At 39.8% G+C, this 19,409-nt stretch overlaps 1 protein-coding gene across 1 annotated transcript in view; it reads left to right on the top strand.

Annotated features, from left to right (window-relative positions):
• PON3 (paraoxonase 3) overlaps positions 1-9,097 on the top strand; it is a 28,110-nt gene extending 19,013 nt beyond the window's left edge. Inside the window, exons 6-9 of the mRNA XM_043588919.1 lie at positions 3,346-3,546; positions 4,564-4,645; positions 4,898-5,026; positions 8,158-9,097. Coding sequence (XP_043444854.1) covers positions 3,346-3,546; positions 4,564-4,645; positions 4,898-5,026; positions 8,158-8,316 — 571 coding nt within the window. The 3' untranslated portion in view covers positions 8,317-9,097. The remainder of the gene's footprint in view (positions 1-3,345; positions 3,547-4,563; positions 4,646-4,897; positions 5,027-8,157) is intronic.
• Positions 9,098-19,409: the final 10,312 nt, after the last annotated feature.

The raw sequence follows: 19,409 nt of genomic DNA, 5'->3' as shown, positions 1-19,409 counted from the left end.
AAGTTGCAGAACCAGGGTGTAAACCTAGACCCATCTAAATTCAAAGCCAGACTCTCAGTCACAGTGGTGAAAATCCTTTTTACCATGTTGAGAAAAAAATAAGTTAAGTTTTTTAGTGGGTAGTTTGCCTATTCCAAGGCTGTAACAAACAATGAAGAATTTGTCTTTTATAAAATGGACTCACCACTGAAAGACTAGTTCCAAGACAGGTTAATCTTGTCTTGAGATAGAAGGATAGGGAAAGAAAAGGAAGGTCACCTTCTGTGCTTTGCTCTCTTTCTTAAAATCACATATCAATGTCTCCCTGTAGAATTTGGGGGTGACAAAAGCAGAGGGCAGAAGAAGTAAGAGAAGTTGGGGTCACTGCACTCTTGCCAGGAGACATTGTATGGGGTTCTGAGGCCCAGTGGGGACAAGGACTGCCACAGGCTGCCTGAGAAACAGTGGACAAATCTCTCAGCTATGCTTCAGTTTCCTCAGTGAAGTGGGAGTTCTCTCACTGGCCTGACTTGCCTAACTGGTGATTTTGAGAATCAAATGCAATAACATATGACCTCACCGAACGAGTTCTTTTCAGTGAAGGTACAGCCTGAGGGAAAACCTAATACACAACTACTTTATTAGAAAGTTAGCGTTCCAGGGGCGCCTCGGTGGCTCAGTCAGTTAAGCGTCCAACTCTGGTCATGATCTCATGGTTTGTGGGTCGGAGCTCCACGTCGGTCTCTGTGCTGACGGGTCAGAGCCTGGAGCCTGCTTCAGATTCTGTGTCTCTCTCTTTCTCTGCTCCTCCCCTGCTCACTCTCTGTCTCTCCATCTCTCTCAAAGGTAAATATTAAAAAAGAATCAAAAAAGAAAGGAAGGAAGGAAGGAAGGAAGGAAGGAAGGAAGGAAATTACTGTTCCAGGACACAGAAGTGAGATACCAGCCTTATGTAGGGAGATGCAAATGTTATGGGTTGAATTGTGAGGAACTTGACAAGATATGTTGAAATTTTAACCCCCTGACATTTCAGAACATGACTTTATTTGGAAGTAAGATTGTTGCAGATGAAATCAGTTAATATGAGGTTATATTAAAGTAGGGTGTGTCCTTAATCCAACATGACTGGTGTCCTTATAAGAAGACAGACAGGGAGAATGCATGTGGGGTGGAGAATGAGATTGAAGTGAAGCATCTACAAGCTACAGAGTGCCGGGGGCCTACTAGAAGCTAGAAGAGGCAGGGATGGATCTTCCCATAGAATCCTCAGAAGGAGCATGGCCCTGTCAACACCTTGATTTCAGACATCTTGCTGCCAGAACTTCGAGACAGTTCTACTGTCTGACACCACCTAGTCTGTGGCACTGTGTCACAGCAACCCCAGGAAATGCACACAAGGGAGAGGCTACAGCAAGTGTGTTATCAAGCCAGCCACACTGCTAAGTGCAACTCACTGCTAGAAATCATGGCATTGTCCTCCAGTAAACAACATAAGCCTCATTTCAGGACAATCTGGCAAAGATAATAAAGGGAGAAGAGTTTACTCAGCAGTTCCTTCTCCTGTTAGTAAAAAAGGAGTTCACTCTTGCACATCCCTGGTTGTTGCATGTGCAAGTCAAGTCTGGCGATATCCTGTACTTTGACATCAACACAGAGAGGCCCGGAAGTAGGAGCCTGAGGCCCATAACAGACACGAGCTAAGGCAGTATAAGACTGCACTGTGGGAAATGTGTCAGGGCCATGCAGAAATGGTGGAAATAGTGCCAGGTAGAACCTGACAGGTGAAGCTTTGAGGACCTAAAGAGGATTTTTGAGAGGTGCCCTGATACACAATATTTACCAAGCATTTCAAGGGGTAGAAAGGGTACTATGGAAACAAATTGTCAGAAGGTCTAATTTAATCTCTGGTGCCAGCCAATACTTTCTGGAGGAAAGAATGCTTAAGCTGAGGACCAAAAGATGAATAGCCTGATGACCTTGGTAAAGTTATTGTACATTAACACCTCATAGTATTTTTTTAAGGGTTGTTTTTTCTTTTGAGACAGAGAGAGAGAGAGAAAGAGAGAGAACATGAGTGAGGGAGGGGCAGAGAGAGAGAGAGAAAGAGAGAGAATCCCAAGCAGGCTCCATGCCGTCAGTGTAGAGCTCAATGCGGGATCAGTCTCACAAAACATGAGATCATGACCTGAGCCAAAATTAAGAGTCACATGCTCAATGGACTGAGCCACCCAGGAGGCCCTTAAAGTATTTCTTGAGTCATCCAAAACAGTTTTTTAAATTTAATATAAAAATATTTACACTTTTTTTTTTACATTTTTTTCAACTCACTGTCTCTTTTTTACTTTTCCAAGATGTAAATGGCTTTATTGCTCTTTACTCTTGTAAGAGTGTGACTTATTTCATTTTTAGAAGTTTTAATGATAGGGAAGGACGTAAACAAGAAGGAATAGTGCTCACAACCCCAATATAAAGAGCAGGATGGACTGGGTTATGTTACAATAAGAGAAAAGGAAAAACTTTAACATTTTTAGTGGCTCAAAACCACAAATTTTGTCTTGTTTTATTATTCAGGCTACATATCCCATGTAAGTGATTTAAGGACTCAATTTTATATTGTCCTCATGCAGGGCCATACTTTCAATCATCAGAAAAGTTGCTGGTTACTGTCAAAGAGTAAGGGAAGCATGGCGGATCATGCACTGGCTCTTAAAGTCTTACGTCTGGAAGCCACACACATCATTTCATTTCACTGACCAAAAGCAAGTCACATGGCTGAGCCAGACATCCAGGGCATGGAGAAGCCTAATTCTAGAAGAAAGAGAACCAGAACTATTGGTGAACTGCACTATGACCAGCACAAATAACCATTATTAACATTTACAAGTCAACAATTTGGAATTGAGGTTTATTTGTATATTTATTTGTTTTTGCTGGCTTCTGTGGAAGGAAAGATTGAGAAAATAATAAACAACTACAAGAAAACCCATCAGGTACAATTAAAGTCATTTACTTTGTGTGGAATTTTTTTAATGTTTATATATTTTTGAGAGAGAGCACGAGCGGGGAAGGGGCAGAGAGAGAGGGAGACAGAATCCAAAGCAAGCTCCACACGATCAGCGCAAAGCCCAGTGTGGGACTTGAACCCACAAACCATGAGATCATGACCTGGGCTGAAGTCAGAAGCTCAACTGACTGAGCCACCCAGGTGCCCCTGGAATTTTTTAATCCAGACTACTTCATGTATACTTTTTCAAACTGATGAACATAATTGTCTTGGAGATTTAGCAATTTTGACCACAATCAAAATCTTTAAACACTCCATTGGTTTTGCCCTTTCTCTTTTTTTTTTTTTTTTTTTCACTTTAGCGTGAATGACATTGTGGTTCTTGGACCAGAACAGTTCTATGCCACCAGAGATCACTATTTTACCAACTTCTTCTTGGTACTATTAGAGATGATCATGGATCTTCGCTGGACTTATGTTCTTTTCTACAGTCCAAAAGAGGTCAAAGTGGTAGCCAAAGGATTTAGTTCTGCCAATGGGATCACAGTCTCACTAGACAAAAAGTAAGCTTTTATAATTTTTCAACACTTTGCTCTTGACATTTTAGTGGATTCCTTCCTTTAAGTGGTGGTTATTTCCTTAGGCTTAAGTAGTCAATATAAATGTGGACGGATCAGGTGTGGCCAGGGTTCACACTCTTATGTGTGATCATAAGCATACCATACACCCTCTTGCATGCCAGACTTCCCCCAGTGAAATTATATAAGGTTCTTATTCCAAATTTTCATGTGACTCTAGAAACACAGTTACTTAACACACTTAAAAAGAGAATAAATGCACAATATCTCTGCCCTTTATGAGAGTAATGGTGTTTAATCACCACACTAAGTTGAGTTATCCAAAAGTTCTTTTCAGAGCTCACTTGACTTAGATTGAGCATTTCGAGTGCATAAATTTCAGATTTACCGACATACTACAGCAGACTTTTTTTTATAGGAAAATGCAATTTTATTTTATTTTAATTTATAAGAAAATACAAATTTATGAAATTTTCTGAGAAACTCTTAAAGTGTTTTAAAATGGAAGGTTTTTTTTTAAAAGAAAAGTTCTCATGAATATTAATATGTGAACTTGAGATAATAGAGACAATCCCTATAGAAAACAATTCTAAAGGTTCTCTCTCTTTTTAAAAAGATTGTGATTGAGTTTCATGGTCATCTGATACTTCTTTTCAAGCACTAGTTTTTGGAAACATAGACTGTTTTAGCCTCTTATAGGTCTACTTACCTCCATCCAACTTAAGGAATAAATTGTGACTCATAAGTAACGAGACTGAGCCTGTATGTCATCTAGAAACACCAAGTTCATTACTTTATAGTCATCATCTCATATTCAAAGCTTTTATAAAGTTCTTGAAGAATATTAAAAGTAATACTCTGTTATCTTCTTGTACTATGGTTTAGGAAGATATTGCAGTGGCACTTGGGATTGTTGTGAATTTTTATGCCTCTTCCCCAAAGTAAAATTAATGTTATCTCTCATTATTACTTGCTTACATGTGAATGTTATTTACTTCAAAGGTATATCTATGTAGCTGATGTATTGGCTCAGAACGTTCATATACTGAATAAACGTGGTAACTGGGATTTAACTCAAGTGAAGGTAAAAGTACCTTTGGCTTGCCCACACAACATGACCTCTTATATTAGCTCCCATGCCTGACCTAGGAATGTGCTCCTTGAAAGGAGGAAACATGACTGTTTTGGAAGAACCATCAGTGCGTTTGTGCTTGCCCTTCTAAAATTTAGTAGCAAGGGCCCTTAACAAGATCTGTTTCAGAAGGAGCTGGTGGGAGGGAAGAGGGGTAAATAAGAAAATTGAAACAATGTCTTTATATTTCCTCTTTGTTGGAAGGTAATACAGTTGGGCACGTTAGTGGATAACTTAACTGTGGATCCTGACACCGGAGATATTTTGGCAGGATGCCATCCTAATGCCATGAAGCTCCTGATCTATAACCCTGAGGATCCTCCAGGGTCAGAAGTAAGTTCCTATTCTTCTCTGAGCTCACAGGCAAAGCTTCAAGAACAATTTGTTGAGGTGACTTGGGAGAATTTAGTGGGTCACATGTGATGTTCCAGAACTGAACAAGTTCTACATATGGGAAAAGCAGAGATTTGGGCAGGATGGGGAGATATGGCCCATTAACCCTTTCAGGTCTCCTGGTGCCAATTTAACATCAGTGCTAGACAACATTTCCCATCCTTACAAGGGCTGTAGTTGCTATCAGGAAGAATAGGTAAGAATGAGCTTGATTATTCACATAGACCTAGATTGCATATCATATGTCCAATCAGGATATAGGCTCTGACAAATATATGATTTCACTCATATGTGGAATTTAAGCAACAAAACAGATGAACATAGGAGAAGGGAAGGAAAAATAAAATAAAAACAGAGAGGGAGGCAAACTTTAAGAGACTCTAAAATACAGACAGCAAACTTGAGGGTTGCTGGAAGGGTGTTGGGTGGGGGGATGGGGTTGGGTGTTGGGATGAGTGATGGCCATTAAGGAAGGCACTTGTTGGGATGAGCACTGGGTGTTATATGTAAGTGATGAATCACCAGGTTCTACTCCCGAAACCATTATCACACTCTATGTTTACTAACTTGGATTTAAATAAATATTAAAAAAAAAAGGATATAGGAACTGAGTAGAGCCTGAAATTAGGAAAAGGGAGAGTCCTATATGGAACCATCTTCTTTCACACTACCTACTATGAAACTCAAATGGAAGGATTTAAATGACTGTGGCCTCAAAACAAAATTAGTTTTTGCCAGCAGGTTCTAACATATATGATAGTGTTGAAGAATGTCTCATTTTAAAGATGTTATTTCTGTTATTTAAAATCTTTTCTAAAACAATAGCATAGACCATTGAATTTTATATGGCATGAAAAACAATAGCAGCATTTTCTACAGAACTGAGTTTAAGAATAGCACATCTCTAGTAAATCCAATATAGAGATAAATTCTTGGCACACATAACTCTGAGAGATTTATTCACAAAAATTTATTGAGCACTTATAATGGGTCAGACTTTGTTCTAATGTTTGGGATGTATCAGAAAACAAAATATGCAAAAATTTCTACTTTTTGGCGGGGGATAGCCAGTTAACAATAAGCATAAGAAATAAGTAAATTACACAGTAAGTTTGAAGGTGGTAAGTTCTATGCGGAAAAATGTATAACAGAGTAAAGGGAATCAGGATTGCTGTAAACAGGGGGGCGGGCAGTCCTATTATTAAATACAGAAATCAGGGTAGGCCTCATTGAGAAGGTAAGGTTTGGGGAAAAACATAATGTTTGAATCTAGGTTTGGGGAGTTGGGAAATAGAGATTCAAACCCTAGCCTGTTAATTGGCCCTGGTAATATATACTTAATTCCTCCAAAGTGATACATATTACTTTTCTACACACACCCAACAATGTCTGCTTTAAGACAATAAAAATATGATCCATAACATGATTTTAAATTGTTTGGGATCTTTCTCATGTCTCTATTTTCAAGTTTATCGTTTGTTTATTTAAAAAAATTTTTATGGGGGCGCCTGGGTGGCACAGTCGGTTAAGCGTCCGACTTCAGCCTGGTCACGATCTTGCGGTCCGTGAGTTCGAGCCCCGCGTCAGGCTCTGGGCTGATGGCTCAGAGCCTGGAGCCTGTTTCCGATTCTGTGTCTGCCTCTCTCTCTGCCCCTCCCCCGTTCATGCTCTGTCTCTCTCTGTCCCAAAAATAAATAAACGTTGAAAAAAAAATTAAAAAAAAATTTTTATGTTTATTTTTGAGAGACAGAGATAGAGCGTGAGTGGGGGAGGGACCAAGAGAGAGGGAGACACAGAATCTTAATCAGGCTCCAGGCTCTGAGCTGTCAGCACAGAGCCTGACACAGGGCTCGAACTCACGAACTGTGAACTCACCAACCCTGAGATCATGACCTGAGCTGAAGTCGGACACTTAACCGACTGAGCAACCCAGGTGCACCATCATTTGTTTATTTTTGTTAAGACTTCTTTCTTCACAATGACACCCTTTACTTGTAGTTGAGACTAATGTTTTTTACATGAGTTCCAAGTTTGAGTATTTTCATGCAACAAACCTGAGTGAAGTTATAGGATCTTCCCTAAGATGAAAAAGCAAAACTCAACTAAACTCTATTCTAAGAAGTGTCGATATATATTCATGACTCATGAATTTCTAATTGGTTGCCTTTAATTCCTATCATGTCCTGTTTGAGTGAACTTCTTCATCCAGGCTATTTAGAAAACTGGGCACTTACATGTTTACTGATTAGCAAACTAAAGTGTGTTAATCTTGAGGATCAATAACAGTAGTAGGCAGGGATATGTCAGACTGAATTCCAAAGTATGCATTTTTTCTGCTTCCCGGCCACTTTGTAGATGTGAGGGGAGCCCCCGCTGTGACAACTACTATCCTACTGGTTATGAGGTTGGGTTGGCTTGCTACCTGGGTGTCCGTCATTTGGTCCTGTGTTTCCCTCCCCGTACAGTAGGCCTAGTCAAGGGCCAGACCGTTCCCATAGAGGAACACTATTCACTCAAGAATTAGATAAGAGTGGGGTGCCTGGGTGGTTCAGTCGGTTAGGCGTGCGACTACTCTTGGTTTCGGCTCAGGTCATGATCACACGCTTTGTGAGTTTGAGCCCTGTGTCGGGCTCTGCATGGACAGTGCAGAGTCTGCTTGGGATTCTCTCTCTCCCTCTCTCTGCCCCTCCCTGGCTTACTCTCTCTCTCTCTCTCTCTGTCTCTGTCTCTGTCTCTCAAAAAATAAATAAACACTTAGAAAAAAAATTTTTAAAGAATTAGATAATAGCACTCACTGGATCTCAACTTGTTCCTTTAAAGAACTATCAAAATTAACTAAACCACCTTGTTTGGGATTTTGGCTAATGTCAGATAACCAACCAGTCCACTTGACTGTGTAGATATAATTAGAACATTAACAGTTTCATCAGAATAAGAAAAAAATAATTGCACACAAATTTTAGTCTATTGATTTCTGGGAAATATATTAGTCCTGGAGTATTTGAGAAGGAACATGTCACTGGCAGCTGTTTTCTCATGTAGCATACTGACAAATATTCTTTTCTTGACAGGTGCTTTGCATCCACGATGTTTTGTCTGAGAAGCCCAAAATAAGCACCAAGTATGCCAATAATGGCTCTGTGCTTCAAGGAAGCTCTGTGGCTTCTGTGTACCATGGGAAACTTCTCATAGGCACCGTATTTCACAAAGCTTTGTACTGTTTGTTCTAGACTCTAGACATTCCAAAAAGTCTTGTCAACCAACGAAAGACAAAACTGCAAGCTGCAAAATAAAATAAATGTGTTTATTTGGGGTCTTAGGGATTGCAATGTGGGAGACACAGATTTGACTGGAATTGAAAGCTTGCTCTAGAGAGACAAAGGAGGTTGGAGTTTTTAAAGCGGAAAGGGGGGCTTAGTGAAATTGTTTGAAGAAAAGGTGCTCAGTGTTGGTATGGCTACAGTGGCACCAATCCATGTGTGATTGGTTGCTAGGGCTAGACAGTGCATTTAGGTCCATTTTATTTTTTTATTTGATTTCATTTTATTTTTTGAAAGAAAGCGCATGCACACACACACGCGCACGTGCGCACGCGCGTACACACACACACACACACACACACACACGTGTGAGTGGGGGAGGAGCAGACGGAGAGGGAGAGAGAGAATCTTAGGCAGGCTCCGCACCCAGCATGAGGAGCTCAGTCCCAGGACCCACAATGGTGAGATCCATGACCTGAGCCAAAATCAAGAATGGATGATTAACTGAGCCATTCATGCGCCCCGTTTATGCCCATTTTATGCGCCCATTTATGCCCACATGGTAGATGCCTTGGCTTTTAGTTTGTTTATCACAAATTCTGAGAATTTGATAGAGAAATTGTGCATAAGCCCCACCTCCTCAGTGTCCTCCCGGCTCCATTTTAAATAACTCTGTTAGTAATGGTTATTCCATTTTATTGTCTCCGTTGTCAGTCAACATGTTTGGTAAAAATAAAACGCTAATTATGTGGTAAGTGGAATTGAACATAAATGACAAGTACTCACAAAAGTGTATCTGGCTTTTCTTACGGATGGAAGTAAAGAAGCAGAGTGATTACATAATATCCACAAAATTGCAAGTCAAGTTAGTGACAGTCCAATAAGAAGCCATACCTCTCAATGCTTTTTTGTCTGTATTGCCAATACTCTTTCTATAATAAGGTGTGCAAGCTGTGGTGAGGTATCCAGTTCACCTAGGGCTCCTAACCATGAAGCAAAACTCCCTCCTACCACTGACCTTCTGAGCCTCCTGCTGTCCAGATCAGGAGTAAAGCTCATGCTCAAACACTATAATCCCCCTTCTCTTCCTTTGATTGTGCTAGACACAAATTGCCAATTGAGTTCCTAGTCCATGGATAAAAGCAAGAATTGACACCATGAGACTGCCCAAAGCCCTCTTTAAACTTGTAGTCTTTCTAGTGCTGGAAATCAGGTTCTGGAAAATCTGACAGCGACAGCCCTCACTGGCTACCTTAGGGCAGAACAGGGCATCTGTCCCTTTGTAAAATGTCTTTATTTGTAGTGATATCTGTATCTGAAGTGATATAATCAGCTTGCCTCTGAACCATGAGATGGGGCCTTAAGGCTGTGATCCTCAACTGCTTTAAACTTTTTCTTTTGGTTAATTCAATAAACACCTATTAAGCAATGTCATATAGACTTAAACTTAAGGAATCAGAAATAAATAATATGATTCTGTCTTGAAGTCCTCTCTTAAGGACAAACTCAACTTTAGTTTCATGAGAATGAATAGAAATGTCCCTTTCTTGGTCAAAAACCAGGACAACCTTTAGCAAATCACTAATGGGGATCAGTATACCCAAGCACCCCACCTTCTTCTCTTTTTGTGACTTCCACTCAGGAATAGTTGGTTGATTTATTTTTCCCTCCTCTGGGGTGGGGAATTGAGGAGGCTTCTTTATTTCTGAAAAAATGTTGTTCAATTAGATCTAAATTTTGCTGAAAAGTTTTGTATCAGAGTAAAATGCTACTATGTAGTGCATGTAACCCTTTCTGATTTAGACAGTAAGAATGTAGTTTCTATTGCTTCAAGGGAGAAATGCTTCAACAGAATGTTCTAGTTAGTTCATAGATTTTAAGTTTCAAAAGCCTAACCATCAGAGAAACACAGAAAAATATAATAACTAAGAGAATGTATATAGTTTTAAAAAATATATAACAGTCTTATTTTCTGTCCCTAACCCTTACACCCAAGAGATTACATAAAGTTTACCAGACTAGAAGTAACGTGGAGAAGACTAAGGGCCTTTAGATGCTGGTGGGTCCTGAGAATAGGCCTTGCCCTGCCTTCCCCCCACGCCAAGTTAGGAAAGACTGGATGAGAAAACCCATATAGATATTTGGAGGATCTGATTGCTGAGAGATCAGTGTGTCCTTTGATAGAGAGGACCTAAGAAAGTCACAATGCTCTAGGGTTCTCCTTCCTGTAGGTGCTCCCAGTCTTATGTGATTATCTTGAGCCTCTTCTCTCACTTGGTGGGTGGGAAGGAGAGTGATTGCCCCTCCTAATAAATGTTGCATTTTGAGGACTCATTGTAATCCCTTCCCTGGTCTTTCCATTTAAATTGCCAGAGACGTGGGCAGGGATATCAGGGTGATGATATCAGGGGGTGATTCAGCTCAAGAAGGAAAATAGTAAAGATGAGAGCAAAAACCAATGTGGTAGCCAGAGCCAAGATAGCCCCTAGTGATCCTTACTTCCTGATACTCATTCCCTTGCACAGTTCCTTCCTACATTAAATATGGCTATCCTTTGTCATCAGCAGGATATTCTAGAAATGATGATGGGTGACTGTCAAGGCCAGGTTATATAAAAACATTACCATTTGACCTTGCTCACAAAAAATGTGCATCACGATAAAAGTTTCTGACTGTTTTAAAATGCTAAGTTCGGGAGTACTTTGTTATAATAATTAGTCAACTAATGAAACAGGAAACCACGTATAATGTAGAGACTCAACAAAAGCCAAAAAGTTCATTCTTTAAAAAGATTAATAAAAACTAATACACATCTGGTGAGACTTATCAAGAAAAAGAATGGCTCAATTAACCAGTGTCAGAAATGAAAAATAAGACATGCAGGTTCTATAGACATTAGAGAGATAAAAAGAAGAGTTGATGAACTACTTTATACCAACAAATTTGAAATTTTTATGAAAAGAACAAACTTCTAAAAGGATATGACACTCTATTAACTAGGGTAAGACTAAACTACTGTCATACATAGAACAAACACAATGCCTTTTAAACAAATGTGTGTTTATTTGTCTTTCATTTTCCAGTTCTGAGGGGAGTGATTGATGGCCCCTTTATGGGGACATTCAGAGACTGGTTGGGATCTTGCAGGAAAGAGAAAGCACACTAAAACAGGGCTTTTGAGGGCAGTTCTTTAAGGGGACTATTGGTACAAGAATAGGAAGTTTAAGGGAAATGACAAGATACACTAAAATATCTCAGTGCTAGCGAAGGAGTGGGAGAGATGGAGGGTGGAGTGGGGGGGGAAGGCCAAGGACTCTTTCTAACCATAGGTTTGAAGGAACAAGGGTTGGAAGCAGCTACTAGAATCAGAAGAGAATAGATAAAGTGGAGACAGTCGCAAAAGATGGTGTGGTCATTGGTAGTTCCTGGAGGCAGCCACCCTGTCACGATGGAGTAGAGAGAAAGCAGAGGAAATAAATATCTTGACTTTCCTCCCTTTCACTCTCCCAACAAGAAGCCAGAAGAAAGGAAAGCTATTAATGGAGCCCACAAAGCCTCCAGGATGCAGAGCAATGGGGACTTTCACAGAGAGTGGATCTTGAGCCGCAAATGTCTTCGTCATGTTACTGCACCACTGTCCGGGGGATTGTAGTTACCTGCATGCTGAAAGCTAGGTCACCACCACATCTGTGTTTCATCAAACTGGAAGGAGAAACAGGAAAGAGGATGTCAAGGAGAAATACCCAGTGTCTTAAGACCCAGGACTGGAAATGGTAGTCATTTCTTCCCTTACTAATGTCAAAAACTAATCACATGACCACACCTAACTAACTATAAGGAAAATTGAGCAATGTAACATGACTGGAGAAGCATATGTTCCAGGGAAAAGAAAGAATATATTTTAGTGAACAATTACTAATCTGTGCCACAGTCCACTCTTCAGCCACTAAATATCCCTCTGCACCCTTCTCCCTTGCCAAGGAATATATGCTAAATTTCTATCCAATTTCTGTATCCAGCTCAAAGCACAGGATCTCTGGGTAAGGTCTTGACCTTTGCATTAGGTCCATATATGGCTGCATGTGGCAGCCTAGAAAATAAAATTATTCCTCCCCCCACATCCAATTACAATGGTTAAGTATGAACGGAATAACTATAATGAACACTCCTAGTAAAAGAAAGGAAGAACAGAGTACACTCAGCTCTGTAAGAGTGAGATAATTCCACCAGAGAGGAATTGAGAAGATTTTCTGTCTTGGCAGTGATATACTTTCCTATATTCTCTATGATTCCAAATTTTGCCCTTTGGGAGTATTTCATAGTACATTATGCTTTAAGGCCACAGCTGAAGTGGATCTTGGAAAGGGTGTAATTTTAGTAGCCTCCTTCCTACAGGTATCGTTTGAGAGTCTGAGGACATTTTCAGGCCAGGCTTTTGGTTGCTTTGGAAATTTAAGTATCTAAGAAATTTGATAGGCTTCTGCGTCTGTTTGTTTTCTTTCAATGCCATGTGCCAACCACAATGCTCAGATTTCTCTTTGGAACATAGTTTTTTAAGCCCGCTTTACTTCTGGTTTCCATGTCTAGCCATTTCTCCCATTTAAGTGCTGTTTCATTTGAGGCTATCTGAATAATGGGTAAAATGAGGCGACACCATTAATATAATCTTCCACAGTGCCAGATCCCGTAGCTTTCCTAATTGGGAGACATGTGGGAAAAGCTATGAGTCATAACAATCCTACCTCCTGCTGTTGGGACACAGAACCAAATTTCTAGAACTTCTCTGTGGTCTTCTGCTTTATGTCCACTAGTTTCTACCCGAGCACGTGATTGTTTTACTGTACTCTACTAAAAACATCAAAGAGCAATGAACACATGTCAACATTCTTGTTACTCTATGGGTAGGTGGCCAGCTTTTCAGGTTACTTCAGGAAACAGTTTTATTACATATTTTTGTGATGACATTACAAGGGTCTCCAATTTTGCAGCCTGTGATACCTGTTTTCTCAATTCTAGTCTAACCACATATTCAAGGCTCTTCTTAGAAACCTATTTCTGGGTTCAAATTTCTATATTTCTAATGTCATGCTAAGCTGTTGCATCAAAGTGACCCTAAATATAATGGCTTAAAGAATATAGACATTGCTGAAGGGTACTGCATCATAGTAAGTAAGAGCACGGATTAGGGAACCCAGTTTTCTGGTTTTCAATCCCAGTTCAGTCACTTAAGAACTCTGGCCTCTCTGAGTCTTAGTTTTGTTATCTTTAAAGTAGAGATAATTGGGGCGCCTGGGTGGCGCAGTCGGTTAAGCGTCCGACTTCAGCCTGGTCATGATCTCGCGGTCCGTGAGTTCGAGCCCCGCGTCCGGCTCTGGGCTGATGGCTCAGAGCCTGGAGCCTGTTTCCAATTCTGTGTCTCCCTCTCTCTCTGCCCCTTGCCCGTTCATGCTCTGTCTCTCTCTGTCCCAAAAATAAATAGACGTTGAAAAAAAAATTAAAAAAAAAAATAAAGTAGAGATAATAATAGTAACTACCACATAGGGTTGGTAAAAGGACTAAAAGAGTTAGTATATATAAAACTTAAAACAGTGTTTATTACATGCCGGTGTTATATAAGTGCTTGATAACTTAAAAAATACATTTATCATCTCTTTCACATAAAACATCTCAGATGAGTGTTCCAGAGACAGATCAGTATGAAAATTCAGATCCTTGTGATACTTCAGGGGCCTAACAGTTTTCATGCACTTGGCATTTGTTCTGTAGAGCATTATCTTCTTCATGGTCAGTCATCATACTGGATTCCATCCCATGGAAATGGGAGAGAGTATGAGGAGGCACACGAAACATTAGGTAGCCCCACCCCAGAAATGGCACAAACTGCTTCCACTGACATTCCATTAATAAGAGCATAGTCATATGGCTATACCTAATGGGAAGCGAGGCTGGAAAATTTAGTTTAACTGGGTAGCCTTGTGCCCAGGAAGGAGGGATTTGGGTAGGTAGCTAGTGTCATCTACCATAATACCTTAAATGGACTCACAAAAAGAGTTTGGAAATCATAATTCTATACTCATTAAAGAAGTTGAGTTAGAAGTTTAAAAACAATCATCACATTAAAAGACACTAAAAACTAGAGACAATCAAGTGTTGATAAAGTTGAAATGGGTAAATAAATTATAGTAAATCTGTACAGTGAAATACTATTTAGCGATGTATGCCACAATTAGAGGTATATACAATGACACAGACGAATTCCACAAATAATGATGAGCTAAAAACAACAAAATGAATACATGTTGTATGCTTTTATTTTTGGAAAATTCCAAAAGAAGCAAAATTAAACAATGCTGTTTGAGGAGGCATTCATGGATGGTTGAGTTAGAGCAAAGAGGTTCTATTTCGCTAGCTATCTCTAGCTATCACAAAAGTTAGGATAGGGGCTGCCTCTAGGGAAAGTGGGGATTATAGTCAGGGAATGATACATGGGGAACTTCTGGGGGTGCTGGCAATATTACATTTCCTGACCTGAATGGTGGTTTACATTGATATTTCTTTTATAATCATTCTATAACTGTGTGTATATATATATTTTTTTCCATAGATCTTTGGCACAAACAATGTATCTCACAATAGAATTTTCATGCATATGGAAGTGCTAAGCTGACTTCAAAAAATAAAAACGAAGGGCAGAAGTAGGCCTAACAATAAAAACAGTTTAGTATTTGTGAAAGAAAAAGACAAAGAGATAAATCAACAGAATAGAATAGATATCAGAGGTATGTCTCGTTGGGGATTTAATATAAGGTAAAGTTAGCAGTACCAATTAATAGGGAAAGGATGTTTGCTTACAAGATGGCATTGGGAGAGTGGATTTACTTTATGGAAGGCAATAAAACTATGTCCTACCTAACATCACTAGCTAACTACCAAACAGGTGTTTATGACCTTTGGAGTTAATAGAAGACACAGTAAGAGGGTATCTTTATGACCGAAGAGTAGGGAAAACCTTTTGGAACAAACTTTCAAAGATACAAATCCTAAGACAAAAAAGTTGATCGAATTTGAGTCATCAAAATTAAGGCTTTCCATTTAAGCAAGGACATCAATGACAAAGATGATAGATGGATATCAGAATGAGAAATATTTGCAACATTAAACTGACAAGGTATTATTAAGCACAATATTTTAGGAACTCTAGAGAATAACAAAATGGAGATAGTAACCCCAGAGAATAAGAGGCAAATGGTGTGAAGAAGCAAGCAATTTACAGAAGAGGGGGGAACAATGAAGCACATGAAAGATGCTCACATGCTCAGAATCTTTGGTAATTGGAGAAGTGTCATTTAAAACAGCACTCTAGGGGCGCCTGGGTGGCTCAGTCGGTTGAGCAGCCAACTTCGGCTCGGTTCATGATCTTGCAGTCCGTGAGTTCGAGCCCTGCGTCGGGCTCTGTGCTGACAGCTCGGAGCCTGGAGCCTGTTTCAGATTCTGTGTCTCCCTCTCTCTGACCCTCCCCTGTTCATGCTCTGTCTCTCCCTCTCTCAAAAATAAATAAAACGTTAAAAAAATTTAAAAATAAATAAATAAATAAATAAAACAGCACTCTAGGTGTCCCTGCGTGGCTCAGTTGGTTTAAGCACCCCATTCTTGATTTCAGTTCAGGTCACATTCTCACAGTTCATGAGTTCAAGCCTCACGGCTGGCTCCGTGCTGACAGCGTGGAACCTGCTTGGGATTTTGTCTCTCCCTCTCTCTCTGCCCCTCCCCTGCTCTCTCTCTCTCTCCCTCTCTTTTTCAAAAATAAATAAACATTAAAAAAATCACTCTAAATGGCTTTATACCTATTAGACTAGCAAAAACTAAAATGGTCATATTGCCAAGTTCTGATGGGGTGGTGGGGATACAGGGGACATAGGGAACTTCCCTCATCTTTGGTGAGAGGGTAGATGGTTGCAGCCACAATAGGTGAGATCCAGAGCTCAAGGAATCATGAAAACTGTGGGGTTCAGAGCCGTGTCTGTAGTCAAGGCCCATACCAGCAAAACAGATCCTTGCAATTCAGCTTCTTTCCTCAATAGGTTTCACATGTTAATCTCATTAAAGCCATTCTGATTTACAGACACAAAACTATATCTGCACTGTGGCCTCAAGATTGCTGGGGAAATATAGGTTCTAGTTTCTACCTCTGCAGAACAGGAAGGCACTTTAGAAGACAAGAGGCAGACCACCTCCTCCCCCACCCCCGCACCTGAGGTTCAGGTACTGGTATTTAATAAAATGTCTCTACACATATCTACTATGTGCCAGGGTTTTATTTATTTAAAAAAATTTTTTTTAATGTTTATTTATTTTTGACAGAGAGAGAGAGAGAGAGAGAGAGAGACAGAGCATGAGCGGGGGAGGGGCAGACAGAGAGGGAGACACAGAATCCAAAGCAGGCTCCAGGCTCTGAGCTGTCAGCACAGAGCCTGATGCAGGGCTCAAACTCACAGACTGCAAGATCATGACCTGAGCCAAAGTCAGACGCTCAACTGACTGAGCCACCCAGGCACCCCGTCGTGCCAGGGTTTTAAAACTGCACCCCAAGGATATGGAAAAAGAGGTGGGAGGTGCAGATTTAGCGTTTCCATCAACACCCCAAAGGAGTACGTACCTGATGCACACTCGCTATTATTGATGTACTTGTGCTCACATTGTTGTTGAAAGAATTTGTCTATGGCAAGAAAACAAATCATGTGCCTCCTGCCAAAACTCATTTTTCACACACAATGAGGTTGTTCAGAAGAGCAGTTTACTGGAGTAAAAGACCGTAATTAGCACAGTCAAGAGCAAGTCATCCAATTGAAGAAAACCAAGAGGAATGTGCTTAAGTGGGAGCAGAGAATGTAATGGAAACCCAGTTTGATACCATAAAGAACAGACAGTAGATAAAACTCAGTCCATCAGGGATGACTTTGGAAATGGTGAAATGAATACATACCACAAAATTGTGCTCTTCCAGCTCCAGGTCTTGCCCACCACATGAGCCCTGTGGTTTCTAACAGCTAACTGGTGAGTCACACAAGCCTGTAGAATATCACTGATTTCATTAAGAAGTAAAACCAAAATGAAGTGCAGATGGAGCATTATGTGGACTGTTAGCGATTTCCACCACGGAAAAAATAGTGGCTTCTGCAGCGAATCTGAAGATTGTCTGTGGGTAGAATGTAAACTCAAGATCTTCGAATAATAAACTGTGCATGAATGGATTCTAGAGAAGTCCATTAGCATTCAAAACAATCACATCATATGCTAAAAGTCACACACACACACACACATACACACAGAGTACACCCATAATAAGTGGAAATAGTAAAGTCAGATGTCCACTACCATTAACACGTTTAAGTATTTTGGTCCTTTCCCTATCTTTGTTTTTTGCTGCCTTCCTTCCTCTCCAGAATTTTTCCTGATGAGCACTGCCTCATATCATGTGCTTCTGAAATCCTCTCCCAATCTCTACTTTTAGGGAACCAGACATAGACACTGAACGTCATTCCCATTTGCCCAAGAGAGAAGCCAGATACTCACCTTCTCAACCCCTATCGTAGGTTGGATAACTGTAGCCCAACTACTCTGGTTCTTTTCTTGGTATACTATCCTCAGCAGGCTGATGATACATCCCTGAGCTGTTGATCTCAAAAGTGGCCATATGACTTGGTTTGGCCAATAAAATGTTAGTAGAAGTAATATATGTCACTTTCAGGTAGAAATTTTAAGAGCTGGTATGTGTTTCACTGTGTCTCTTTTCTCTTTGCCCCCAAATTGGTAGTGTTCTAGATATAGTCTGTTCTGCCAAACTGGATTCTGAATTGGTAACGACAGGAAGCAGACCTGCAGGCAACCTGCAATGGGGATATAGCATGAGTGATAAATAAACCATCGTTGTAAGCCTCTGTTACAGGATGCTGCAGTAGTTCATTCTTTTTCATTTGTTGTGTATAGTATTTCATTGTATAAATATACCACAATTTATTTATCCATTTCACTATTGATAGACATTTACATTGTATACAAGTGTTTAAAACATATGCACCAAGCTGCCATGAACTTTCTTTTCCAGTGTACTTCAATGCACACATAAAAATATTTCTGTTAGGTATATACGCAGAATTGAAATTGCTGGGTATTGACTGAAATCACAATATGGCAGCTTCAGTAGATACTGAAAAGCAGTTTTCCAAAGTGGCCGTACCAATATATTCTCCCACTAATGACATTAGAGTTCTAGTTGCTCCACTTCCTTGTCAACACTTAATAGTGTCCCTTTTCCTTTTTATAAAAAAAATTAACTATTCCAATGGGTATGTTGGCATGTCTCATTGTGATTTTTATGTGCGCTCCTCAGATGAATAATGGAATTAAACACCTTCTCCTGGACTTATTGGCCTCTTGGAGGCTTCTTTTGTACAGAGAATGTTCAACTGTTTGGCCATTTAAAAATTTGGTTGACATCATTTTTCTTATTAATTTGTAGGTATGAGTTCTTTGTGAATACTTGTATTGAAAATATATTCTTGCACTTTTTAAAAAAATTATTTATTTTAATTTACATCCAAGTTAGTTAACATATAGTGCAATAATGATTTCAGTAGTAGAATCCAGTGATTCTTCCCCTACATATATAACACCCAGTGCTAATCCCAACACGTGTCTTCCTTAATGCCCCCTTGTCCATTTAGCCCTTCCCCCATAACTCCTCCAGCAACCCTTAGTTTGTTCCCTATATTTAAGAGTCTCTTATGTTTTGCTCCCCTCCCTGTTTTTTATTTTTTTGCTTCCCTCCCCTTATGTTCACCTATATTGTATCTTAAATTCCACATATGAGTGAAATCATATATTTATCTTTCTCTGACTACTAATTTTGCTTAGCATAATATTCTCTAGTTCCATCCACATTGTTGCAAATGGCAGGATTTCATTCTTCTTGATTGTCATATTCTTCCACTTTTTGGTGAGTCTTTTCATTTTCTCAGTCATGTCTTTGATAGAAAATTTAGTTTTAATGAAATCCAATGTAT

The sequence above is a fragment of the Prionailurus bengalensis genome, chromosome A2 (genome assembly GCF_016509475.1).
Source record: "Prionailurus bengalensis isolate Pbe53 chromosome A2, Fcat_Pben_1.1_paternal_pri, whole genome shotgun sequence".
Taxonomy (NCBI): domain Eukaryota; kingdom Metazoa; phylum Chordata; class Mammalia; order Carnivora; family Felidae; genus Prionailurus; species Prionailurus bengalensis.
Note: the sequence above shows the minus strand (reverse complement) of the source record. Positions and strands in the feature narration are given on the sequence as shown.